This window comes from Mirounga angustirostris, unplaced genomic scaffold (assembly GCF_029215605.1).
Source record: "Mirounga angustirostris isolate CCGP_5_RB_7025 unplaced genomic scaffold, mMirAng1.0.hap1 SCAF_1, whole genome shotgun sequence".
Taxonomy (NCBI): Eukaryota; Metazoa; Chordata; class Mammalia; order Carnivora; family Phocidae; genus Mirounga; species Mirounga angustirostris.
Window position 1 is genome coordinate 47989424 of NW_026991709.1, and position 22786 is coordinate 48012209.

Sequence of the window (22786 nt, forward strand, 5' to 3'; positions counted from 1 at the left end):
GGAAATATGACCCGGAGGAATCTGGCATGAAGCCTTTCCTCTTCAGGGCTTTTCCTGTGGAGCCACTCTGCTAGGATTTAGTTACAAAACTTCCCCTTTGGTAAACACTGGGAACCTGCGAGGAAATAACAAAATCGATTGCTGCTATGTGCAGGATAAACATGATCAATTTTGAAGGCACAGCATCACTAACTTTCAAAAGATATCACTACAAGAACATAAATAAAACTGACAGGTTTAACCAATTACTTATCCCTCTCTCTGGTAGTGTTTTGTTGGTGGTGGTTTGTTTGAAGAAAGGGAAGAAGCAGCAATGTCCACAATAGCCAAATTATGGAAAGAGCCTAGATGTCCATCAACAGATGAAAGGATAAAGATGTGGTGTATATATACAATGGAATATTATGCAGCCATCAAAAAAATGAAATCTTGCCATCTGCAACGACGTGGATAGAACTAGAGGGTATTATGCTAAGCGAAATAAGTCAATCAGAGAAAGACAAGTATCATATGATCTCACTGATATGAAGAATTTGAGAAACAAGACAGAGGATCATAGGGGAAGGGAAGGAAAAATGAAACAAGATGAAACCAGAGAGGGAGACAAATCATAAGAGACTCTTAATCTCAGGAAACAAACTGAGGGTTGCTGGAGTGGAGGGGGGTGGGAGGGATGGGTGGCTGGGTGATGGACATTGGGCAGGGTATGTGCTATGGTGAGCGCTGTGAATGGTGTAATGAATCACAGACTTGTACCCCTGAAACAAATAATACATTATATGCTAATAAAAAAAATGAAGAAAGAACTGAGTCACATCTTGCTCTCTAGTGCCTTTATTTTATTCCGCCCTATGCAATAAAGAAATAAACAAGAAATAAAACCATTTTTTTAAAAAACCTGTATTTTAAGATTAAACAATGCCTTCTATATGCATTATGCTCCCAACTCTATCAACAGAAAGTAAAGTCAAATTTTTGTTCCTACAAACCTACCTGTCTCTACAAGCTCCCCAATCTTCGCTCCTTCACCAGCCATACATGGGAAGCTTATATCTACTATCCTAGCACATTTCCTCACACTCTTCCTCTTCATCCCGGCTTCCTGCTTGAGTCTGTGGTTGAGAAACCCAGATATGTTACTACATCTGGTTGTAAAGGTCCATACATTGATAAGTTTTTGTAAAATGCTTTCTACTTTATGATCTGTGAATAATTCGATGGAATAAGATAGATATAAATGCATGAAGCTGATCTCTTGACACATGTATGGTTATTTTAAAATTTCTGTAAATCATTTCTTTCCAAACAGTTTGTAAACCACTCATAGGTCCACCTAATTTGTTCTCAAAATGCAAATTAATCCTTTGCTTGCTGGTCATAAATAGGTATCTCCATATGGCCCATTATCTCAAGCCAACTGAATTAATAATTACTGTAGACAAACTCTGTCTAGAGTAGACAAACCATTCTTTGGTTTCACGAATAACAAATTAGGAAGACATGACTCTAACATCAAAGAACTCAGTTTAGTGGAAAGTCAGTGACACAAATTTAAAAGAATTATAAAACAGTGTTGGTGAATAATGGAATGAAAGCATGTACATGGTACAGAAAGGGGCACGAAAGGAGTTTTTGTTAGTTTTCTGAGACTCTTTCAAAGGTCAGCCCGCTGAAAATATGCATATTCCTCCCCAAACCCACCATGGTGTGTGCAATATTGACAATGACAGTTATTCACTTGGAAAAATGGTTTATATCCAGAAAGCCCACATACCATTTAGGTGTTACTTAGAAAATCATGACTCCTTGGGGTGCCTGGGTGGCTCAGTCCGTTAAGCGTCCAACTCTTGGTTTTGGCTCAGGTCATGACCTCTGGGTCCTGGGATTGAGCCCCACATAGGGCTCTGCACTCAGTGTGCAGCCTGCTTCAAATTCTTCATCCCTCTCCCTCTGCCCCTCCCCACGTGCATGCTCTCTCTCAAATAAATAAAGTCTTAAAAAAAAAAAATCATGATTCCTTAACAGCTTTTGTCACCTTAGCAGAGATTTATTTGCACCAAAAAAGCGAGGGAGGGTGGGGGTGCGAGACATGGGGCACCTGGGTGGCTCAGTCAGTTGAGTATCCAACTTTTGCTTTCAGCTCAGGTCAGAATCTCAGGGTCATGAGATTGAACCCTGTGTCAGGATCTGCACTCAGTGAAGAGTCTGCTTGAGATTCTCCTTCTCCCCCACCCCCCCCCCCACTCATGCACTCACACACGTGCACTCTCTCTCTCTCTCTAAAATAAATAAATCTTTTTTTTAAAAGGGGGGGACACAAAATATGTGTGTGTGTTGGTGAGAAGATAATTAGTTTAGTTCATGGAACACAGCCCATCAAGAACTAGCTCAGATGGGACATATACTGAAGGACCTAGAGAGCCGACCAGTATCGTGAGGGCAAGAGCTAACAGTAACTAGCACTTACCCTGACCAGACTTATTAAAAATAGGGTTATTACTCACTGTTTCTCCTAATTAGTAACTAAAACGAGGTCACTAATTAATCAGTTAACAGGCAATTTTATTAGACACATTTAATACAGTCTTTGGAATCAAATTAAGACCATCTTCCTCTTTCTAAGATTGATTTAGGATTTCCTCATGCCCTACTGCCAGAAAGCCAAGATGCAAATGTAGGAAGGAAAGAGAGTGAAAATTGAGGTTTCTGATGCTGATGCTTAGGTAGGTGGTAGCTGATTTTCCTTCTGCCTTTCCCATGCAGGATTGCTTTAGACTGCTAATACCGTATTTATGTGTTATCTGTTCTTTTTAGACAGATCACCAATTCCTTCTCCAGTTACAGAACAGCTGGTGCTAGCTACCATCCCCTACCAATCTTTCTTTAACTAACTCCATCAGTTTTCTTTCCATCCCTGCCTTAAGCAAATGAGGAATAAATGAAAACTTCTAAGAGTTTAAAAGAGTAGAGTTCAAGAGAGGTCAAATAATGACTGAGCATCATTAACTATCAATAAAATTTAAGGCAAAAATTGGGCTCTAAATTTGTCTTCCATTCCCCTACATTCTCACTACATGAAGATTAATTGAAGAATGATTTTCATTTCCACACCATGTTCACATTGTGCGTATCTCTGAATGGTAATTACAACACAACTGTTCCTACAATCTACAATGTTTTCTTCTAACTGACAAAAGAAAATGTAGGGAGGTTCTTAAAAGAGAAGTTTATTGGGGTGCCCAGGTGGCTGTTTGTTAAGTGCCGACTCAGTTTTGGCTCAGGTCAGCATTGAACCCCGCATAGGGCTCCACGCTCAGCTCAGGGTCTACTTGAGATTCTCTCTCTCTCCCTCTCCCTTTGCCCTCCCCCTGCTCACTCTCTCTCTCTCTAAAATAAAAAAAGAGAAGTTTATTAATAATAAAAATAGCACAATTATATACATGAGAAAAGAAAGACTTTTATATAAAGATTTTTACATTTTTATTTCTAATTAGCGAAGATTAAGACTAGAGCATTTCAAGAAAGCAGTACAGTAACATGAACTTACCTGATCTATACTTTAGGTAAAATATTATAAATAAGATGAAAAAGAAGAATCTTTCATTATCCATACCCCATACTGAATATATATTATGGCATATACACAATCGCTTCAGAATCATCATAATTCTGACACACAAATAATTATGCCTTTATTCTCTAATACCACGTTTACTTTTTTCCTATTTATACCCTTAATAACTAAAGAAATAATTAAATGTAAGTGAGAAAAAGAAAAGCCAGAATGAGGGATCATTTAATCTAGGTTATAGCTGTAAATTTCATAGTGGAGCATTTTAATCTGTGTTTAACTACCCTGAGGAGGGTGGTTTAACCTGCATCTTATTAATTCATAGTAGCGTAAGATTTTATAAAATTCATTAGTCAAAAAAATTCCCAGGCAGATTCTTTACATCATCAATTACTTTCTGGTACCCTCCCACCTTACCTCCTCCAGCCAGGATCTTTTGTGTAACAAAACGCAATTGATTTGAGGATTGTGCCTTTCACACTGTTTTTCTGCATTTATTACATGCTGGGGAATAGAATGAGCTATGCTCCATTATTCATCACAGCTGGATTGTAAATGAGGAAGGCTGGTCCCACCCATTCCTACAGGGAATTGTTAGAGACATTTTAGAAAGAAAAAAAACTGACCCATATTTTTCTTGGTTAAAACATCTCATTTAATAAAGATAAGTTATTCTCCTAAATCAGCTATTTCCTTACGGAATAAATATGTTGCCTTTCTTCCCATTTCAAAATAAAAATGCGATTCACAGACTGATAGATGTCAGAGTATCCATTATTGAAAACATGGAAATGATACAATGAAACCAGCTGCCTAAAAATCATGAAATGGAAGGCAAACTTATAAAACAAGCATATCTAAATCAGGTATCCTTTGAGCCAACATATTTTTAAAGCCTACAAAAAGTAATTGTGAAGTTTCCATCTTTTTGTCAGAAGTACTATTGGGGCACCTGGGTGGCTCAGTCATTAAGCATCTGCCTCCGGCTCAGGTCATGATCCCAGGGTCCTGGGATCGAGCCCCACATCGAGCCCCACATTGGGCTCCCTGCTCTCCCTCTCTCACTCCCCCTACTTGTGTTCCCTCTCTCGCTGTGTCTCTGTCAAATAAATAAATAAAATCTTTAAAAAAAAAGAAGTACTATTAAGTCAGGTTGTTCAACTACATTATAATTCACTATGTGGTAACAAAGGGGAGAGATAGGGGGAGCCGCCAACCCATAGTAACTAGATACTGGAGAAGAAAAAACAAAGAAGTGGGAATAAAACCAAGTAAAACCTACACTTGTTTTATTAAGTAGTAAATGGGACTTTAGGGCACATAAATGTGAACAAATACTCTTAAAATATTGCCATGGTGAGTGCTGTGAATTGTGCAAGACTGTTGAATCACAGATCAGTACCTCTGAAATAAATAATACATTATATGTTTAAAAAAAAAAAAGAAGAAGATAGCAGGAGGGGAAGAATGAAGGGGGGGAAATCAGAGGGGGAGATGAACCACAAGAGACTATGGACTCTGAGAAACAAACTAAGGGTTCTAGAGGGGAGGGGAGTGGGGGGATGGGTTAGCCTGGTGATGGGTATTAAAGAGGGCACATATTGAATGGAGCACTGGGTGTTATACACAAACAATGAGTCATGGAGCACTACATCAAAAACTAATGATGTAATGTATGGTGATTAACATAACATAATAATAAAAAAAAGAAAAGAAAAAAAAAACATTGCCATGGTAGAAACTGAGTCTTATTTATCAAATAAATTCCCCTTCATCCAGACCCATGAAAACAGTAATGTGTATGTACACTCAGTTATAAAGGCTATATGTACAAGGCTCCAAAGCCCATCTAGATAGAGCTCTGCCAGCAAGCAGACATTCAAATGGTTGCATTCTAGGGTTAATGTATGATAAAAACAAATCTTTGCATTTAACACATACAAGTTTAGGAAAAAAATTTAAAACAGAAAAAAGTTAAACAGAAATCTTTGGAAGTTTTAGAAATAAAATTAAACATTTAGTAGTGGCAAATATCATTAACATTTATAATGTTTTAAAGATAATCATCAATTCCTTTTAAATTAATGAGCCCAGTAGAAAATGTCCCAGCAGTGGCTTGTATCTACACTGAACTTGTAGAAAATCCATTAAGTGAGTAGGAAATGAAAAGAAATACCGAGATATGGGAACCTTCATACAAACACATACCATGCATACTTTGCAAACTACCTGGATATCTTCTAGACTTTCAATAGCTTTACTGTGCCATTTACTCAGAGATTTAGTTCTGGGTGCCTCCATAATGAGTGACATCGGCAATCATCAAGTTAAGAAAAAAAAAACAAGTGAAGCAAATATTTTCTCTTATACTCAATCTATCCTGGTTAGTTCTATCTGGCAAGAAATCGAAATGTTCAAGATTGTCTTTGGCAAACATGAAGACATCTAACATAAAATAACTATATCAATAATAAGCTATTTTTATATGCAATTTGATATTAAAAGTGAAGATTATTTGGCCCTCTCCTTGCCCCCTCCAAAGCTACCATTCGAAAACATACTAGAGAGAAAGAGGAAAACTTCCATTTTCAACTAAGATTTATATAATATGTGGACATTTCCTACCTATATAATTTTTAAAAATTTTTAATTGCAATGAAAGTCCTGTCATGTTTCATGTAAGCAGGAATGAATTTAGAAACGAGCTACTACATAAAGGAGAAGCAATGTAAACAAGCTAACCTACACTATGTGAGGTAGTTGGTGCTGCTTTCCAAATTAATATACGAGGAACTAGAGAAGATCCAGGACTTGCGTAGGACAACATGAGAGAGCAGACGAAGAGTCAGGGAGCCCATTAGCTCGACTCAGTCCACCCACCAATCAGCAAAGTATATTCTCAGTGCCAGGGCCTTGACCCAGTGCCCACTCCCTCCCTGTCCACATGATTAAATTCATCTGCAGTCTAACGGGAACCCATTAAACATTATACATATGTATTGTCCTTGACAACTAAAAAAAAGGATACTGACATACTTAACAAAAATGTGGTCTTGATTCACATGCTCAGGAAATTCAGAACTCTGGTAGAAAAATGACAAGCCTGACTCTATACTACAGCAAAAAGGTGGTTTTTTCTTCAGCAGTCTAATTGCCAAAAAACCAATATTTTTTATTTAGATGAGTGTCTGACTACAAACTCTATTAAAACTACTTCAAAGGCTTCATTCCACCTAACAATAACAAACATGCTACAAAATATTCACTTACTAAACCTGCCTCCTCCTGTGAGAATCTTGCCTTATCTTCCTCCAGGGAACCCTGAGCCACAGTTACTCAGACACACCTTCAGAGACTCAGAAGCAGACAGCAAATGCAGCCCGAACTCCCAGGCCATTTTTTCCTTGTAGAATACTTTCCAGAACTCATACAGTTTTCAGTTTCTTTAAATACAGCTTTTGGTCTTTGTAGGTATAAAAACTGTCACATCTCTTACTACATTCTGAAATTTAGGCTAGAAAAAAAATTTGGTCCCCAAACTTAATTTTTTAAGTGAAAATTCTTCTTCCAACAGAGTTCATAATCCAGGTTAATTATATGACATAGGTAGGAAGTGATCTCCATCTTCTCTAGGCTTCTGGTCAGTTTCAAAATACAAGTTTTGATTAAAGTTCTTCCCTTCCGTGAAAAAAAAAAAAGAAAGAAAGAAAGAAAAGAATTAATGGAAAAGGCAAGGATGCCCTAACATGCACTTTTGTTGTAATACATCACCAAGCTATGTTCCTAAGATCACCAACACTTTCTATTTTTCTTTGCAGGGAAGTTGTCCTGTGCTTTGCTGAATTAAAAAAACAAACAAGACAAACAAAAACAAGAAAAGAAACTCCACTCTGTCAAGACCATGTCATGCTTTTATGAATTCTAAATCAAGCCTACTAACATTTTCTTGGGCTACTCATAGATGAAAATGCTGAGACTAAGTGAAATTGAAAATGTCATATGGACTGCATACCTAACATTTTTTCAGTGCTGTCTTCCCTCAATGAACATCCTTCTTAGGGTTAAAGTGTCTGTGTGGACTTTCTTTTGTTTCACTGGATCTTCTTATTTAAATCTTCTTTATTACATGGATTTATTTATTTATTTTATTTTTTGTATATTTCAATGGCAGTTACCATAGGAACTGTAGCATGTAGTTAATCTGTGTGTCCCTAATTAGGCTCTCCTGAATCCTTTCTTTGGACATCTTAGTCTAGGTGAAATGCATTTTTAATTCGGGGAACACATTCAAGCAGGTGGCTCTAAGGGGCTTATAAAGAGTCTTAGGAAACATCAGTCATGTTCTCTCTATTGGATAGCACTGAAATGAAGCCACAGGTCATCTGCTGGCTGGAGATGCAGGGAGGAGTAGGAGACCTGGTCTTCAAAAGGCAGACTCCCAGTATTACTGCTCTAACAGCATTCAGCAAGGTTGACAGCACCTCCCATGGACCAAGTCAGATGTTCAGAGATTTTTAAAGGAGTCTCCACCATGTACTTGGAATTTAAAAAGCATCTTCTTCAGGGGTGCCTGGGTGGCTCAGTCGTTAAGCATCTGCCTTCGGCTCAGGTCATGATCCCAGTGTGCTGGGATCGAGCCCCGCGTCAGGCTCCCTGCTCCGCACGGAGTCTGTTTCTCCCTCTCCCACTTCCCCTGCTTGTGTTCCCTCTCTCACTGTGTCTCTCTCTGTCAAATAAATAAATAAAATCTTAAAAAAAAAAAAGCATCTTCTTCAGTTTCCTTAGGTTCCAATTAATCAGAGAAGAACCATGAGTGAGGGGCTGCCTATCGGAACAAAGGGATTCAGAGCAATGGGGCAGTGGCTCCCATCAGAGCCATGTGTGATCATGACCCTTCATCAATTTCTTCTGCAAGCATGCATGAATTGCTCTGGTTTTTCTCTTCTAAAAGCCAGGTGAAGATATCTGGTGTCAGTGGAACCCATCCATGATGAAGTACCTTTATGAGCGCAGCAGGACCAAATATCAAAGCCAAATTATATCTCACCCAATATACTCAATTAATGTCCATAATGATCTCTTTACAAGATAGTTTATTTTTGTAACCTAAGTCTGGTTATGGATTCTGGGGAACAAAGAAAAATAGTTACAGACACTTGCCCAAAATGCATGCTGAGAAAAGCAAATGGAAAGAGAGTGAAATGTAAGATGAACTTGATAAAGGCAAGAGATATACCTTAATGAGATTTGTGTAATTCAAAGCATACTGACAAGTGTCTACAAAGATGGAAATGGAAGGATACATCAAAATATGTGAGGATTTATGGCTCAAGTGCTTTTCATAGGAACTGTCTATGAAAAAGATTGTATAGCATTAATCACAGGTGGTATCTGTGGTAAAAGAGAGAAAATATGGCACAGTCCAGGAATCTCTAGGCCAGAACAGATAGTGTCTTAGTTTTAAATCTTCTTTGCCATTTGTTATCATTGTGGTCTTAAGTGCCTTCGTCTCTCCAAGGTTTCCTCTCCTCATTTATAAAATATACAGGGGCGCCTGGGTGGCTTAGTCGGTTAAGCATCTGCCTTCAGCTCAGGTCATGATCCCGGGGTCCTGGGATTGAGCCCCATATTGGGTTCCCTGCTGAGCGAGGAGTCTGCTTCTCCGTCTGCTCCTCCCCCATCTCATGTGCGCTCTCTCCCTCCCTCCCTGCCTCCCCCTCTCTCTCAAATAAACCAATAAAATCTTTTTTAAAATTTAAATACAAAACATTCAACTTAAAAAGCCATTATGAAGAATAAATGAAGTAATCTGTGTGGAAGCATATGAACTGTAAAGAACTCAACAAACATTGGTTATCACCAGAACCCATGTCATGTGGACGGGAATTATGTACTCACGCTAGTGCCTCTACTCTAAGGCACCCTGTTAGGAACCTGAGGAGGAGGCTGTAGCAGAAGCTTACATTTGATGTTCTCTCACAAAAGCTACAAATTCAGGATCACTGGCATACAGTTCCAATATTCTCATTCTTTCTTGAATTTCCTTAGAAAGGAAAAAGAGACCATACGTTGTATTAGAAAAACCTCTGGGCTATTCAGGGGAGAGCTATAGGAAAGAATGGCCTTTTCAGAGAAATGGGAGGTTTGGATATTGCAGGAATCACTCTGAAAAACCCAGACATATATTCCTAAGGAAGGGAGGGAGGAGAGAGAAAGCATTTGCTAATAATGGAAAAAGAAACCACTAGGTGGAAAATGAGGTACAGCTCAGAATTATGTACCTTCTGCGTACCACATTGCCTGGGAGATATCATGAGGAAAAAAAACTGATAATGAAATATTTTTCATCCTTTCTTGAAGCCCATGTACATGCACGTGCATGCATGTGTGCATGCACACGCACACGCATGCACACACACGAGTGCGCACACACATGCACGCGTGCACACGCGTACACACACACACACCCTAGCAGCAGCAGAGCAGCAACAAAAAAAGCAAAGTCTCCTACCTCACTGGAAAGCTCACTGTTCTCATACATTTGCCTGATTTCTTCCCTGCTCAGACCACCAATCATCTCTCCACCTGCAGAACTGGAGAAGGGGTGCTGAGGATAGGGTTTCTCATGCTGCTTGGGTCCGGCCACATGGCTTTCATACATAGGATTGTATTTAATAGCATTTTCAATGGATGAAAGGCTGTCGGGCTGCCTGCTGGAGTCACAAAAAAAAAAAAAAGTATGATTGGTTCAGGTTCTTCAGATGCTCAACTACTTAGAAGACTGTTTATCTGCAGCAAGATTTCTGTTGGGCAAGAAAAAGAGGTGGACTGGATACAAATGTGAGAAGGTGACTGTGAAAAATCCAGATCAGGTGTTATCATGATCATCTCCCCAACTACATGGCAAGTACACTATGGAATTACTGTTTCATGTCTCATTCATCTTTATTTGCCCCACAATGATTATCAATAAATGTTGGTGGGGAAATATGTCTGTCAATAGATAGTATTTCATTAAATGAATATGGCTCTATCATTCCCAGAGTATGCAAATCAAAATCAGTAAGTAACCGTGTAACCACACAGAGAATCTGATAGAAAATATATAGGGAGACCTTGGTGAAATTCAATTCAGATCTACAAATATTTACTGAGCATTGATTACATGCCTAGGATTATCCTCGATGCTGATGACACAAAGAGTTTGTTGGAACCCTGAATGAGATTACACTCTAATGCAAAGTCAGAGTCAATAAAAAGTGTAAGAACAATGATGAAAGTATGTCCTGAGTGCTCTAGGACCTAGGAGAGGTGACTCCTTAGCCACGCCAGAGGGTGAGGGCAGGTAACCTGAACCCGAAGCATAGCTCTTATAGACTCTAGAAGCACAGAAGCAGAGTACAAACAGGGATCACAAACCATAATAACTAAAAAGTCTTTGAATCCCTAGCCTACTAAGTTGAGCAGGTTTTATTTCCCCCATTAATGAAGCTACTAAACAGAGAACCAGATTTCAGTTCTTGTGAGATTCTTACCCAGATTTAAAATCTGGCTAATTACAGGGCACCTGGATGGCTCAGTCATTTGAGTCTCTGACCCTTGGTTTCAGCTCAGGCCATGATCTCATGGGTGGTGAGATGGAGCCCCATAGCGGTCTCTGTGCTCAGCGGGGAGTCTGTTTAAGGATTCTCTCCCTCTTCTCCTCTACCCAGTCACACACGCGTGCACTCACGCTCTCTCTCAAATAAATAAATAAATCTTTTTAATAAATAAATAAATAAATAAATAAATTGAAATCTGGCTAATTACCACTGGAATGAGCCAAAAGGGACAAATTAACAGATCTGGTCCTTACACAAGGGCCTCACCTCATGTCCATCACACTTCTAACCATTCCCCATCACAAAACAAGCATTTTGGCCACATTCAACGATGCCATTCCTTCAGTGTGCCCATTGAGATTCATGGATGCCTCCCTGACTTTGCTCATGCTCATTCAATTAGCCACCCCCAGAGCAAACATATACTCTTGTGTCCAGCTAAATATTATAACCATCATTAAAACTTCTAAGACTCTTGGGGCGCCTGGGTGGCTCAGACGGTTGGGTGTCTGCCTTCGGCTCAGGTCATGATCCCAGAGTCCTGGGATGGAGTCCCGCATCGGGCTCCCTGCTCCTTGGGAGCCTGCTTCTCCCTCTGCTTCTCTCTCTCTCTCTCTCTCTCTCTCTCTCATGAATAAATAAATAAAATCTTAAAAAAAAAAAAAAACTTCTAAGACTCTCTTCCCAAGCAAAACAAATTTACCACTCATCTTATTCAGACTGCTGCTTATGTTTGTTTCCAATCTGACATCCTTTAAGGACAGGGACCATGTTTTTATTCAACTTTATAGCTCTCCTCCACCCAGATCCTTATCCAATATTTTGCATATAATAAGTACAAAATAAATGAGTAAAAGGAACATTTTATTCCATTAGAGAGCAATTTTTCTTATTTACCTGATGGGCCTCTCTGTTTCTCTCCTAACATAATGAGCCTGAAGAGTCCTGACAAGGAAGAAGACAAGAGCCGAAGAGATGAGGACAAGTCCAACCACGGAGACAATGGTGATGCCTATGACCAAGGGCTCAGACACAAACTCCTCACAGTGTTCACCTCGGTACCACCAGTTCTCACCCACCCGGCATCTGTAATGAGAAGTGACAAAGTCTAAAAACAGAATCACTGTGTTGAAAACAACAGTGGCAGAACATTCAGCGGGACTGGGGAAAGGTAGCATAATACATGCTGACCAAGTGAAGCTTCAGTAAAGAAGTGAACATAGAGGGGCGCCTGGGTGGCTCAGTTAAGTGTCTGCCTTCAGCTCAGATCATGATCCCAGGGTCCTGGGATCAAGTCCCGCATCAGGCTCTCTGCTCAGCGGGGAACCTGCTTCTCCCTCTCCCTCTGCCTACTTGTGATCTCTCTCTCTGTCAAATAAATAAAATCTTTAAAAAAAGAATTAAAAATTTAAAAAAAAAGAAGTGAACCTAACAGGTTCAATGATCACACAATTTAAGGTTGTGATTAGTGCCTGGTACAGACCCAGTAGGTCCTCCCTGACTATTTGTAAATGACTACATAAAAGACTGACTAGACTTAAAGTGTTCTATTTAACTTCCTTATTTATAATTAACAAAAAAACAGACCTAGGAAGGAAATTGACTGAGATCACACAATTAGTCAGCAACAGATCTGGGTCTAGAACCCAGGTCTCCAGACTCCTAGTGTCCTTTCACCACACTGCATAGATGTTCCCTACCCCCCAGGCTCCAGACTTGTGTAAAAGTGTCTTCAATTCCAACAGCAGCAAGGAAATGACTGCTTTTCAAAATAATATTAATTTCTCTGAAAATCAAAAGACTATTTTTCTTCTGAGTTTTCTAGCTAAACTTTATACTTTTTCATACAGAAGAGTCTGGATCATTCCCCCCTATATCCTCTGTGTCTGGCATCTATAACATTTGCCCATCTTGACATTCATAAACCATCCTCTTATTCATTTTTCTCTGCTTAGTGTCAGCATTCTCTCCTTTTACACCCACGTGACTAGTTATTGTGTGGTTCAGAAGTTGATCTGTTTTGTTCAAGGAAAATGAGCAGGCGAAAATGGTTAGGCTACCTGAATCCGCTCATCTGTCTAATGGAGTTTCTTTGGTTCTGCCTTGTTAAAAAATGGATCTTAGGTACTTAAAATATATTTGTCACAATTTCAAAGACTTTAAATACTTGCTTTTCTTTATTTTCGAACACTCAGTAGGACCAAGGGAAAGCCACAGGCATTAAGAACATATCCAAGTAGACAACAAAGTTTCAGTGTGAAGTATTACTCTTAGCCTAAACCTAATTTGAGCACCAACTGCCTTATCATCACCACTAAGAACCAACACAAAGATCTCCACCTACTCTAATTAAGACACATTTAAATAATGTTTTTCTTACAGCATCTTGAAAGTATAAAATAAAATAACCAATTGAACTGGATATAATTCAGCTCTATTAATTGACCCAGTCTTCACATGAGAACTAGATGGCATCCATCTATTGCCTAGATATAACTTCTATAATAAATTTTTCTGTGATTATCCTAAAGTCATAGGTGTAGACCCATCTTCTTCCGAGGAAGTATTTATAACATTGGGAAACCAAAATCTCTAACTACAACATACCTACAAATGGCCCCATGTCCAGGCATAATGTCACACTTTCCATCATTCAAGCAGAAGTCAGGCTGTAGGTCACAGAGACTCTGACAGGGTAGTTCTTCCACACTCAAGTACCCAGGGTAGCATCTGCACTCTGCTTCTCCACTCCAAGGGTTGACTAAACACTCAGAAAATTCATTGCATGCCTGAAACTTGCAAGGGTTGGCTTGATCACCTAAAATATAAAAACAAAACAAAACAAAACAAAAACCTAGAGAATCATACAAGAAAAGGCAAAACATAGGAATTGGGGTGCATGAAGCCCCTCCAGAAACACTTCCCCCACCTTCAAAGTACCAAGGGACAGCCCCCTTCCTGAACCATAAAATACACCATCACCACTTGGATTGAAGAGCTTTTGTCAAATCTCTCTGAAACTCAGAACCAAAGCATAAAACCCAATGACCTGGGTAAGCTTTTTCATTTAGGGAGCATTTAGACACTTTAAAACCCATGCCATATAATCGTCAATCTAAATTCAACACAGTTTTCATGTACTATTCATTTGTACCAACCCTAACCTACTATAGGCTACCTCTGTTCTATACATGAAGGTAAATGCCTTATCCCACAGTGAGAACAAATAGGAGACAGAGCCCAGAGAACTGATAGGAGCCTCAGGAGTGGGTATAACCCAATCAGAGCAGCTAAGAACATGTGAGATTTGTGGAAGGCAATGTTAGAAAAATAAATCAGCCCTGTACCTCCTCAGGCTATTCCTAATAATATTTTGACTTCAGTAACTTTATTTTTCTTTGTTTAGGTAAGAAAAAAATAAAAATTTTAAATAATTAGGATAATAACCAGTCAAAAATGATGTAAGACATTGACCATGATGGGTCTTTCATCCCACTTGGTTCCACTATATGTTGTTCACTGGCGAATGGCAATCTGTGAATGGCAAATGATGACATAGATATGAAAGACAGATGAAATAGGTGGAAATAATCCACAGACTCATCTAGATGAAAAAGCATGATGTTCAGCCAAAAGGCTAAGGGGAGTTAAAAAAAAAAAAATAGTCTCTTTCCAGAGAATCTAATATGGTTTTGAGAATCACTGATTTCCTTGCTACTCTGGAGATTAAAGATACTTTGCACAAAGGCTTTAAGGCAAGAAAAGTTTCTTGAATCTGAGGAAGTAAAAACAAGCTAATCTGACTACAATATGATGAGCAAAGAAGTTAGTTTCATTGGATGACACTGGGGGGGAAATAGGGACCAGACCTTGTGACTGTTGAACCAGGAAGCCAACTGAAGTATTTCAAGCAGGAAAGTGAAATAATCTGATGTTTTAGGCAGAGCACCCTGGCTGCTGTCTGGGAGAGGGGTAAGGGAGAGGTAGTAGGGAAACTGGTTCAAATGAGGGGTGATGAATGCTTGGCCTAGACTAGCAGCAGTGGAGAAAGAGAAGTACACAGATTTGAGATATATTTTGAATATTCAGAATCAACATAAGTTTGGGGGTAATGGAAACAGGTATCAGAATGGACTTCCCAGGTTTCTGACTTAAGTAGCTGAGTGGACATGGCTTTAATTTCTCAAGATGGTGAAGCTAACAGAAGGATTAGATTTAGTTAAAAGAGGGGGAGATATGGAAAACAAGAGCTCATTCTTAGATATCTTAAGTTTGATATACATAGGATACATCCAAATTGAGATAATCAAATACATAGTTAGATTTTGATTCTGGAGCTCAGAAGATCTGCATATAAAAAATGTGGAGAATTACTGACATTTACATAAGACTTACAATAATGGAAATGGGTAAAACAGATTCGGAAAATAATATAGAAAGAAAGAGAGTCCAAAATCATTTGGACTTGGCAACTTAAGAGATGCAGCCAGAGCAGATCCAATGGATAAGTAAAAGAGAGAGCTAGAGCTAGACGGAATAGGTAGAAAAGGGAATGGGAGGTGCAAGATAATGCGTGTGAACAACCCTTTTAAAAAGAGAATGATATTGGTGTCCTATGAAGAGATCATTTAATAATTAGCAAGATGTGGAGATTTTGCCTGACATAGTACCCTTTTTCCTTCAAGTAATTAATTCACCTTGACTCAGTATAGAAGAAAATACACAAGAATATTCACTGGATTCCACTAAGAAACCATCATAGTATTCAATACCATTACCTGATTCCACATCAAGGGAGTATTTATCAATAGCCAAGTTCATGGTCTGGTAGGCAGTGGTGCAAAAGTCTTCCAGAATCATGTATACAGCATTGTTGACATTAGGAGGGACAGACTTCACGAACTTCATTCGGCTGTTTACCACAATACTGCCATTTCTAAAGTTCAGGATTTCTAAATTCTGGAATCCTGTGAGATTTGACTGGAGGTAGGGAACCAGCTACAATAATGAAAAGTAGTCAGTTTATTTACAAGGTTTTGCATTTTGTTCAAAATATACCAACCCCCACCCAAAAAAACCAAGGATGAGCCCCTCCCCCATTTTTCCAAACTGTATTCTATTTACATTATTTAAACTGTTCATCAATAAAAGTATAAATTTTGAATTATTTGAGAGTCAAGAGATTTTCATGGTAATATTTAGGAACCCATGGAACTCAGACAGTTTTAGATAGCCAGGGAGTTTATTCTCTCTGTTTCACTAAAGAATCACAACAGTGAAGGTAGCATAAGTACCTACCAAAACACTGGTCTCACAGTAACATGTGAAAAGAAATTTTAAACTTGTTTCAGTCCCATAACTGATGGAATACAATCTTCAGTATCTAAGTTAGTACATCACCCTCATGCCATATTTGTGTTTTCCATTTCTTGTATCTATCTGTCTTATTGTTTTCCTACCAAAGCTAGGCCATGACACTATCTGTAAATGAAATGTCCACAACAGACCACATTTTCATTGGCTCAGATCTTACGTGTTTAGGGGAAAGAGGGTTAGTTCATACATGATTATTCACTAATGCCCATGTTTCACTTCTAGTGCTTACCAGTTCCAAAAATCTTTGCTCCAGTGCTTTATATTCCAAAGAGTTTTTATTAAACAGATCTTCTGAAAACAGCATGTTTGTCACTCGGAGGCTGAAGAAAACCAACAAAGCTCCTGCAGTCTGGGTATGACTCAAGTCACCTCCTTCCGTGGGCTGCACCACAATAGCCCTCTCTGTGGAGTGAACATTTGTAGACATTTCCACATAACTACCAACCTTGCCATTTTCCTCCGGGATTAGCTCAGGCTGATTGAAATCTGTGCCTATCCAGTCCAGTTCTAATGAAATATCCTGAACACCCATAATTACTTCATCCTCTAGCAGGGTGGAGCTTGTGGTTGGAGACAATTTGGTAGACTGTGTCATGGAAGATTTCAACCAGAGCTTGTCAGTACTCTGTGGTGTACTTGCCAGTGTGTCTCTAGACAATTTCCCTAGGGAAGAAGTTCCTGCCCAAAATACCTCTGATTCTGGCAATATGGTCCCCAAATGTTGCATATCTGGCTTCATTACTGAAACCTCGTTGTCAAACCATTCGTGGTTGGATGACTCTGTAGTTTGTTCCATATCCTCCTTTAGAAATGGTAGTTCTGGTTTATCAGTAGAAGCAGAGATTGCTATAGATGTCAGTAGAAGAGGTGCATTAGTAACTGAGTAATAATCTATGTCAGGTACCTCTGATATTTCCTTGGAAAGAATTAGAGATGCAGATTGAGTTGTGGTCTCTGCAAAGATGGGCATAGTAGGTCCACCAATGAGCTCTTCCTCTAGAAACTTTGTGGATCTATCAAAATGCCCATACTTTAAATAGTCAATACTTTGCCCTGTAGAATCTATTTTGTCATCTATAACTAATTTCTCATCTATACCCTCAGTTGGCGAAAGCGACTCCTGATCTTCAAGCCATGACTTAGACAGTGGTTCAGAACTCTTCTCTAATGAAGTCTCACTCCATGGCCAAGTAATCTGATCTACCTTTTGCCCAGACCCTGAACCTAAACCACTCTCATATATAAACTCTTTTTCTATGGATGTGTCTGGCATCAAAGTGTTCACTTCTAATTGGTCTTTGACTTTGGAGGCCAAAGAGTCCAAGCCAGAAGGTATAGTTACTTCTTTAGCAAGAAGATCTACAGTGACAGATGAGGTCAGATATGGTGAGGATGTCAAAGACACTCCAGAGTCTTCCACAGATGGTATTGTTTCCTTTGGCACCGGGTGAGTGAATGGACTTGAAGGCAATTGATGAACAGAAAGAAAATCTTCTGACCCTTCAACTTTGATTAATCCTAAAAATAAAGTTTTCCATTAATTAATCTACAGAGTTGTCAAAATGTATTCCTAGTCCTCCTAATAAAGCCAGCTACTTATGTTTTTTCTCATTAAGTTAGGAGATACAGTTGCTGATTTTTACTCTGATAAATTAGCAAGCAAGAACTCATTATGTTTTTGTGATATGGTACAACCACTCATGAATATACCCCTCTTCCCTGAGGATAATAAGATCTCAGCTATTGAACTAATTCATCTTCAAACAGTTGATTTTTTTATTCCATGGAAATAAAGAACTGTTGGTAACCATATTGACAACAAAGACTGAATCTAGTGGAAACTAAGGGAGGAAATTTTGTCTTTTAATTCCCATTTCCTAATTATGTTTATTGCCCATCATCCTCCAAATTCACCCAATGTTTAAAATCTTGGACTCATTATTTATATCTTTGTTCAACTTCCTCTTTCATTATATACTCCATTCATAAGTCACATTGACTTTTCCTTTCCTCCACAACATCTAAATCATCTACTTGATTTTCATTTCTTAATCTCTGCTGTAGTTACCCTAGTTCAGTTCTCCCTTTCTCAAGCCTAACGCAAGCTAAAATCTCTATACTTGGCCCCCACAATCAATCCTATTAAAAGCTACTATAATAATCTTCTTTGATGTTGTTTATCACTATAATATTCAAGTAAATAAAGTAGTTCTTCAATAGTAATTTAATTATGTATTCTTTAATAGGATGTTCAAAATATCTATTAATTGATCCCCATCCCAGCCCACCAAGTTCATTTCTTATTATTTACCTATTTGGAATCTCCATTCCAACCAATTAAATCTGACCATTCCCTCTCTCACATGGCTTTCTCAAGACATTTCCTCCTAATAGATGCTACCATGCTTTTCTATTAACCCTAGTCTCTTTCTCTCTTCAAAACCCTGTCATCTGACACAATAAAGTAAAAAAGTATGAAAAGTAATTAGAATCCCTTACCATCTTCTAGTATGTGAGATCCAGAAGTCTTTTCCTTAGAAACCACAGGCAGGCCAGTCTGAAGCACTGCTGGGGTGACAGAATGAAGAGTCAAGCTGCTAACGTCTAAAACCTCTGGGGAAGAACTGAGGCCCACCTTTGAGGGGAAGGCTAATTTGACTGTAGACACTAAATCACCCAGAGGGCTTTCTGACCAGAGTTCCCTGCCAGTGGTTGAGGGAGGACCAGAGCTGAAATCAAGTGGTGAAATACTGCTGGTGGTAGATTCATCTGCTGAGGGCCATTCAGCTTGAACGGTATTATCCTAGGGGGAAAAAAAGGCTAAATCATATCATACATAAAAGAAACACATAAAAAATGATTTCAAATATCACCTATGTATACACATTCCTGGATTTTCTAGGGACACAGAGACAATGTAATATTGGTGGGGAGGAGGGTGGGAACATGGGCTCTAGAATCAAACAGAGCTCTCATCAAATCCCTATTCAACCCATATACTAGATTAAAAATCTAGAGAAAAGTCATGTACCTCTTGAATCACATCTGTAAATTGGGGAGAGATGAGATAATATATTCAAAAGATTCTTTGTGGGGAAAAAACTTACCTTGTTTTAGACAGTCCCTTATTCTGTCTTATTAGCTTAAATACTCTAAATACATAATTACTAATATCTATAATTTGATGTCAAAGACCTAAGCACATTGCCCCAGCAGGAAAGAACAATTAGCAATTTTATTAATCATTCTGAAAGGTATTTAAGTACTTAAGGTTTTTCCTTTTGGTAAGAAATGTCACCACATCAAAATGTGGTCTGGCTACCTCAAAGGAATAGCAACATCTATGAAATGGCATCACACTTACAAAGTACAATTTTCTCTTTCTAGTGACTTTTTACTAATATAGTAATATAGTACTAATCCTACCTTAAAATTTAACTTCAGGAATAGAAAAGTAGAAACACAATCCTTGAACATGCTAATTATTTAATCATATGAAGACAAGTCTACACAAAAAAGTTTAGTGGTGATCCTAATAGGTAAAATGGCCATGGAATTTGGTGAGAGTTTATATACTTCAATCTATGTTGAGTTATAAGTAACAAAAAATAAAAAGTGCCATATGTAAAGAAGAAATTCATAAAATATTTCCTGGGTGAAAACTGAAAAAGGAAAATAGAAAAGAACAATCATTCTTTACCTTAATAGCATTAAAACCACATGGAAGCTTTTTAAAAACACCAATGTCTAAGCCTTACACCCCAGAGATCCTAACTTAATTGCTTGTGGGTAGGACCCAGACATGGTACTTTTAAAATACCCCCATAGAGGATACAGGTTGATCGTGTTCTGCCTATAGTATTTCAGGCTGGGTTTCTAAAATACTCCTTCAGCTGTTGAATTGTTTTATTTTCTGTTAGGTAGACCCTTTAAGAAATCTCCCGGTGTTGGGTCTAAGATGTCGACATAGGAAGATACTGAACACACCTCCTCCTACTGACACAACAAATCTACAGCTACATATGGAATAATTTCCTCTGAAAAAAATCTTAAAAACTAGATGAACAGCATCTCCACAACAAAAAATAAAAGAGCCACACTGATTTTGGTAGGAGAGGCAGAGATATGCTCTCACCAAAAACCCCACCCAAAGAGTTGCAATCCACAATCAGAATGAAATCTCAAAAACATGGAACTCTTCCCTGAGGAGCAAGGAGTTTGTGCCCCACATTAGGCACCCCAACCCTTGGGTCTGGCACCTGAGAGACCAGCCCCTAAAACATAAAACCATCAGGGATTATGTCCAGAACTGTAGGGAATGGAGAACCTGCCCTTAAAGGACTCACTTACAGACTCTTGCCCTAGGACCCAGTGCAAAAGCAGCAATATGTTTGTTCGTTTGTTTCGGAGAGAGTTTTTGATCTTTTTTTTAATTGAAGTATAGTTAACAAACAATATTATGTTAGTTTTAGGTGTAAAACATAGTGATTCTACAACTCTATACATTATGCTTTGTTCACAAGTGTAGCTACCATATGTCACCATACAATGCTATTAAAATATCATTAACTATATTCCCTATACTGTACCTTTCATCCTTATGACTTATTCATTCCATAGCTGGAAGCCTTCCTTCTCTCTGATAACCACCCATAGCCCTACCATCCTCCCCTCTGATAGCTACCAGTTTGTTCTCTGTATTTATGGGTCTGTTTCTGTTTTTTTTTTGTTGTTGTTTATTTATTCATTTGCACGTGTGTGTATGTGTCCATTTAGATTCCACATAAAGTGAAATCACATGGTATTTGTCTTTCTCTGTCTGACTTACTTCACTTAGCATAATACCCTTTAGGTCCAACCATGTTGTTGCAAATGGCAAGATCTCACTCTTTTTATGGCTGAATAATATTCCACAGCATATATATATATACACCACATCTTTTTATTCATCTTTTGATGGACACTTAGGTTGCCTCCATATCTTGGCTATTGGAAATAATGCTTCTATAAACACGGGGGTGCATATATCTTTTTGAATTAGTGTTTTCATTTTCTTTGAGTAAATACCCAGTAGTGGATTTTATGGTATTAAAAGTGCCTGGATGATATGTGAAGGAGACACACTAACCCTAAAGCAAATGCCAAAAAGGAAGGAACTTGTTAGGGCTTTCTCTAAAGACAGAAGCACTGGCAGGTATAATTTTTGCAATTTCATTCTACCTTACCAATGCTGGTGCTGGTGAGTGCCATTTTGGCAATCTCCCCCTCCAACCTGCTAGCACATGTGGGGCTCTCATTCCACATCACAGCACATCACAGCCAGCCAGGCAAGCACCACCCCACACCCCATGCCACAGCCAAGCCATAGCCAGCCAGCCAAGTGTCACATCCTCCCCAACCCCCCATCCTTGCCAAAAATATATCTCAGACAGCCTGGGCAAGAACCCCACCCAACCACTCCCACTACAGCTCAGCCACACCACAGTCAGAGGGTGCACACAGCCCACACAGGGGAAACCCAGAGAGCACCTGGCTCTGGTGGCCAGAGGGGGATTGTGTTTCTGGCCCCCATGGGTCATCCCCTACATAAGACCACTCCAACAAAACTCATACAGGGGAGGTAGTTGTTTCATCTAATGCATAGAAACAAACACAAAGAATCAGATAAAATGAGGAGGTAGAGGAATATGTTCCAAATGAAAGAACAAGACAAAACCTCAGAAAAAGATCTTAATGAAATGAAGATAAGTAATCTACCTGATAAAGAGTTCAAGATAATATTCATAAAGATGCTTACCAAACTCAGAAGAATGGATGTGCACAAAAAGAACTTCAACAGAGACAAAACATAAGAAAGTACCAAACATAAGTCATAGAACTGAAAAATACAATAACTACACTGAAAAGTACATTACAGGAGTTCAGCAACAGCAAACTGGAAGAAGCAGAAAAACAGATCAGCAAGATAGAAAACAAAGCAATGGAACTCACCCAAACAGAGCAACAAAAAGAAAAAATAATTTTAACAAGTGAAAATCCCTTAAAGGACCTATGGGACAATATCAAATGGAATAATATAAATATTATACAGGCCCCAGAATGAAAAGAGAGAGAAAAAGAGGTAGAAAACTTATTTGAATAAATAATGGCTGAAAGATTCTCTACTCTAGGAAGGAAACAGACATTTAGGTCCAGGAAGCACAGAGAATTCCAAAAAAGATAAATCCAAAGAGCTCTA

General features: G+C 38.7%; 1 protein-coding gene across 2 annotated transcripts in view; it reads right to left on the reverse strand.

The window, feature by feature from the left end:
• IMPG2 (interphotoreceptor matrix proteoglycan 2) overlaps positions 1 to 22786 on the reverse strand; it is a 163955-nt gene that overhangs the window by 78627 nt on the left and 62542 nt on the right. The window contains exons 11-18 of one of the 2 annotated variants that reach the window (XM_045902794.3): positions 19048 to 19351; positions 16778 to 18066; positions 15951 to 16170; positions 13780 to 13990; positions 12070 to 12258; positions 10083 to 10284; positions 9535 to 9614; positions 902 to 7249 (exon numbers count right to left, since the gene is read on the reverse strand). In XM_045902794.3, coding sequence (XP_045758750.1) covers positions 7237 to 7249; positions 9535 to 9614; positions 10083 to 10284; positions 12070 to 12258; positions 13780 to 13990; positions 15951 to 16170; positions 16778 to 18066; positions 19048 to 19351 — 2508 coding nt within the window. In that variant the 3' untranslated portion in view covers positions 902 to 7236. Of the gene's footprint in view, positions 1 to 901; positions 7250 to 9534; positions 9615 to 10082; positions 10285 to 12069; positions 12259 to 13779; positions 13991 to 15950; positions 16171 to 16777; positions 18067 to 19047; positions 19352 to 22786 lie in introns of those variants that run through there. The other variant, XM_045902795.3, reaches the window with a different exon arrangement.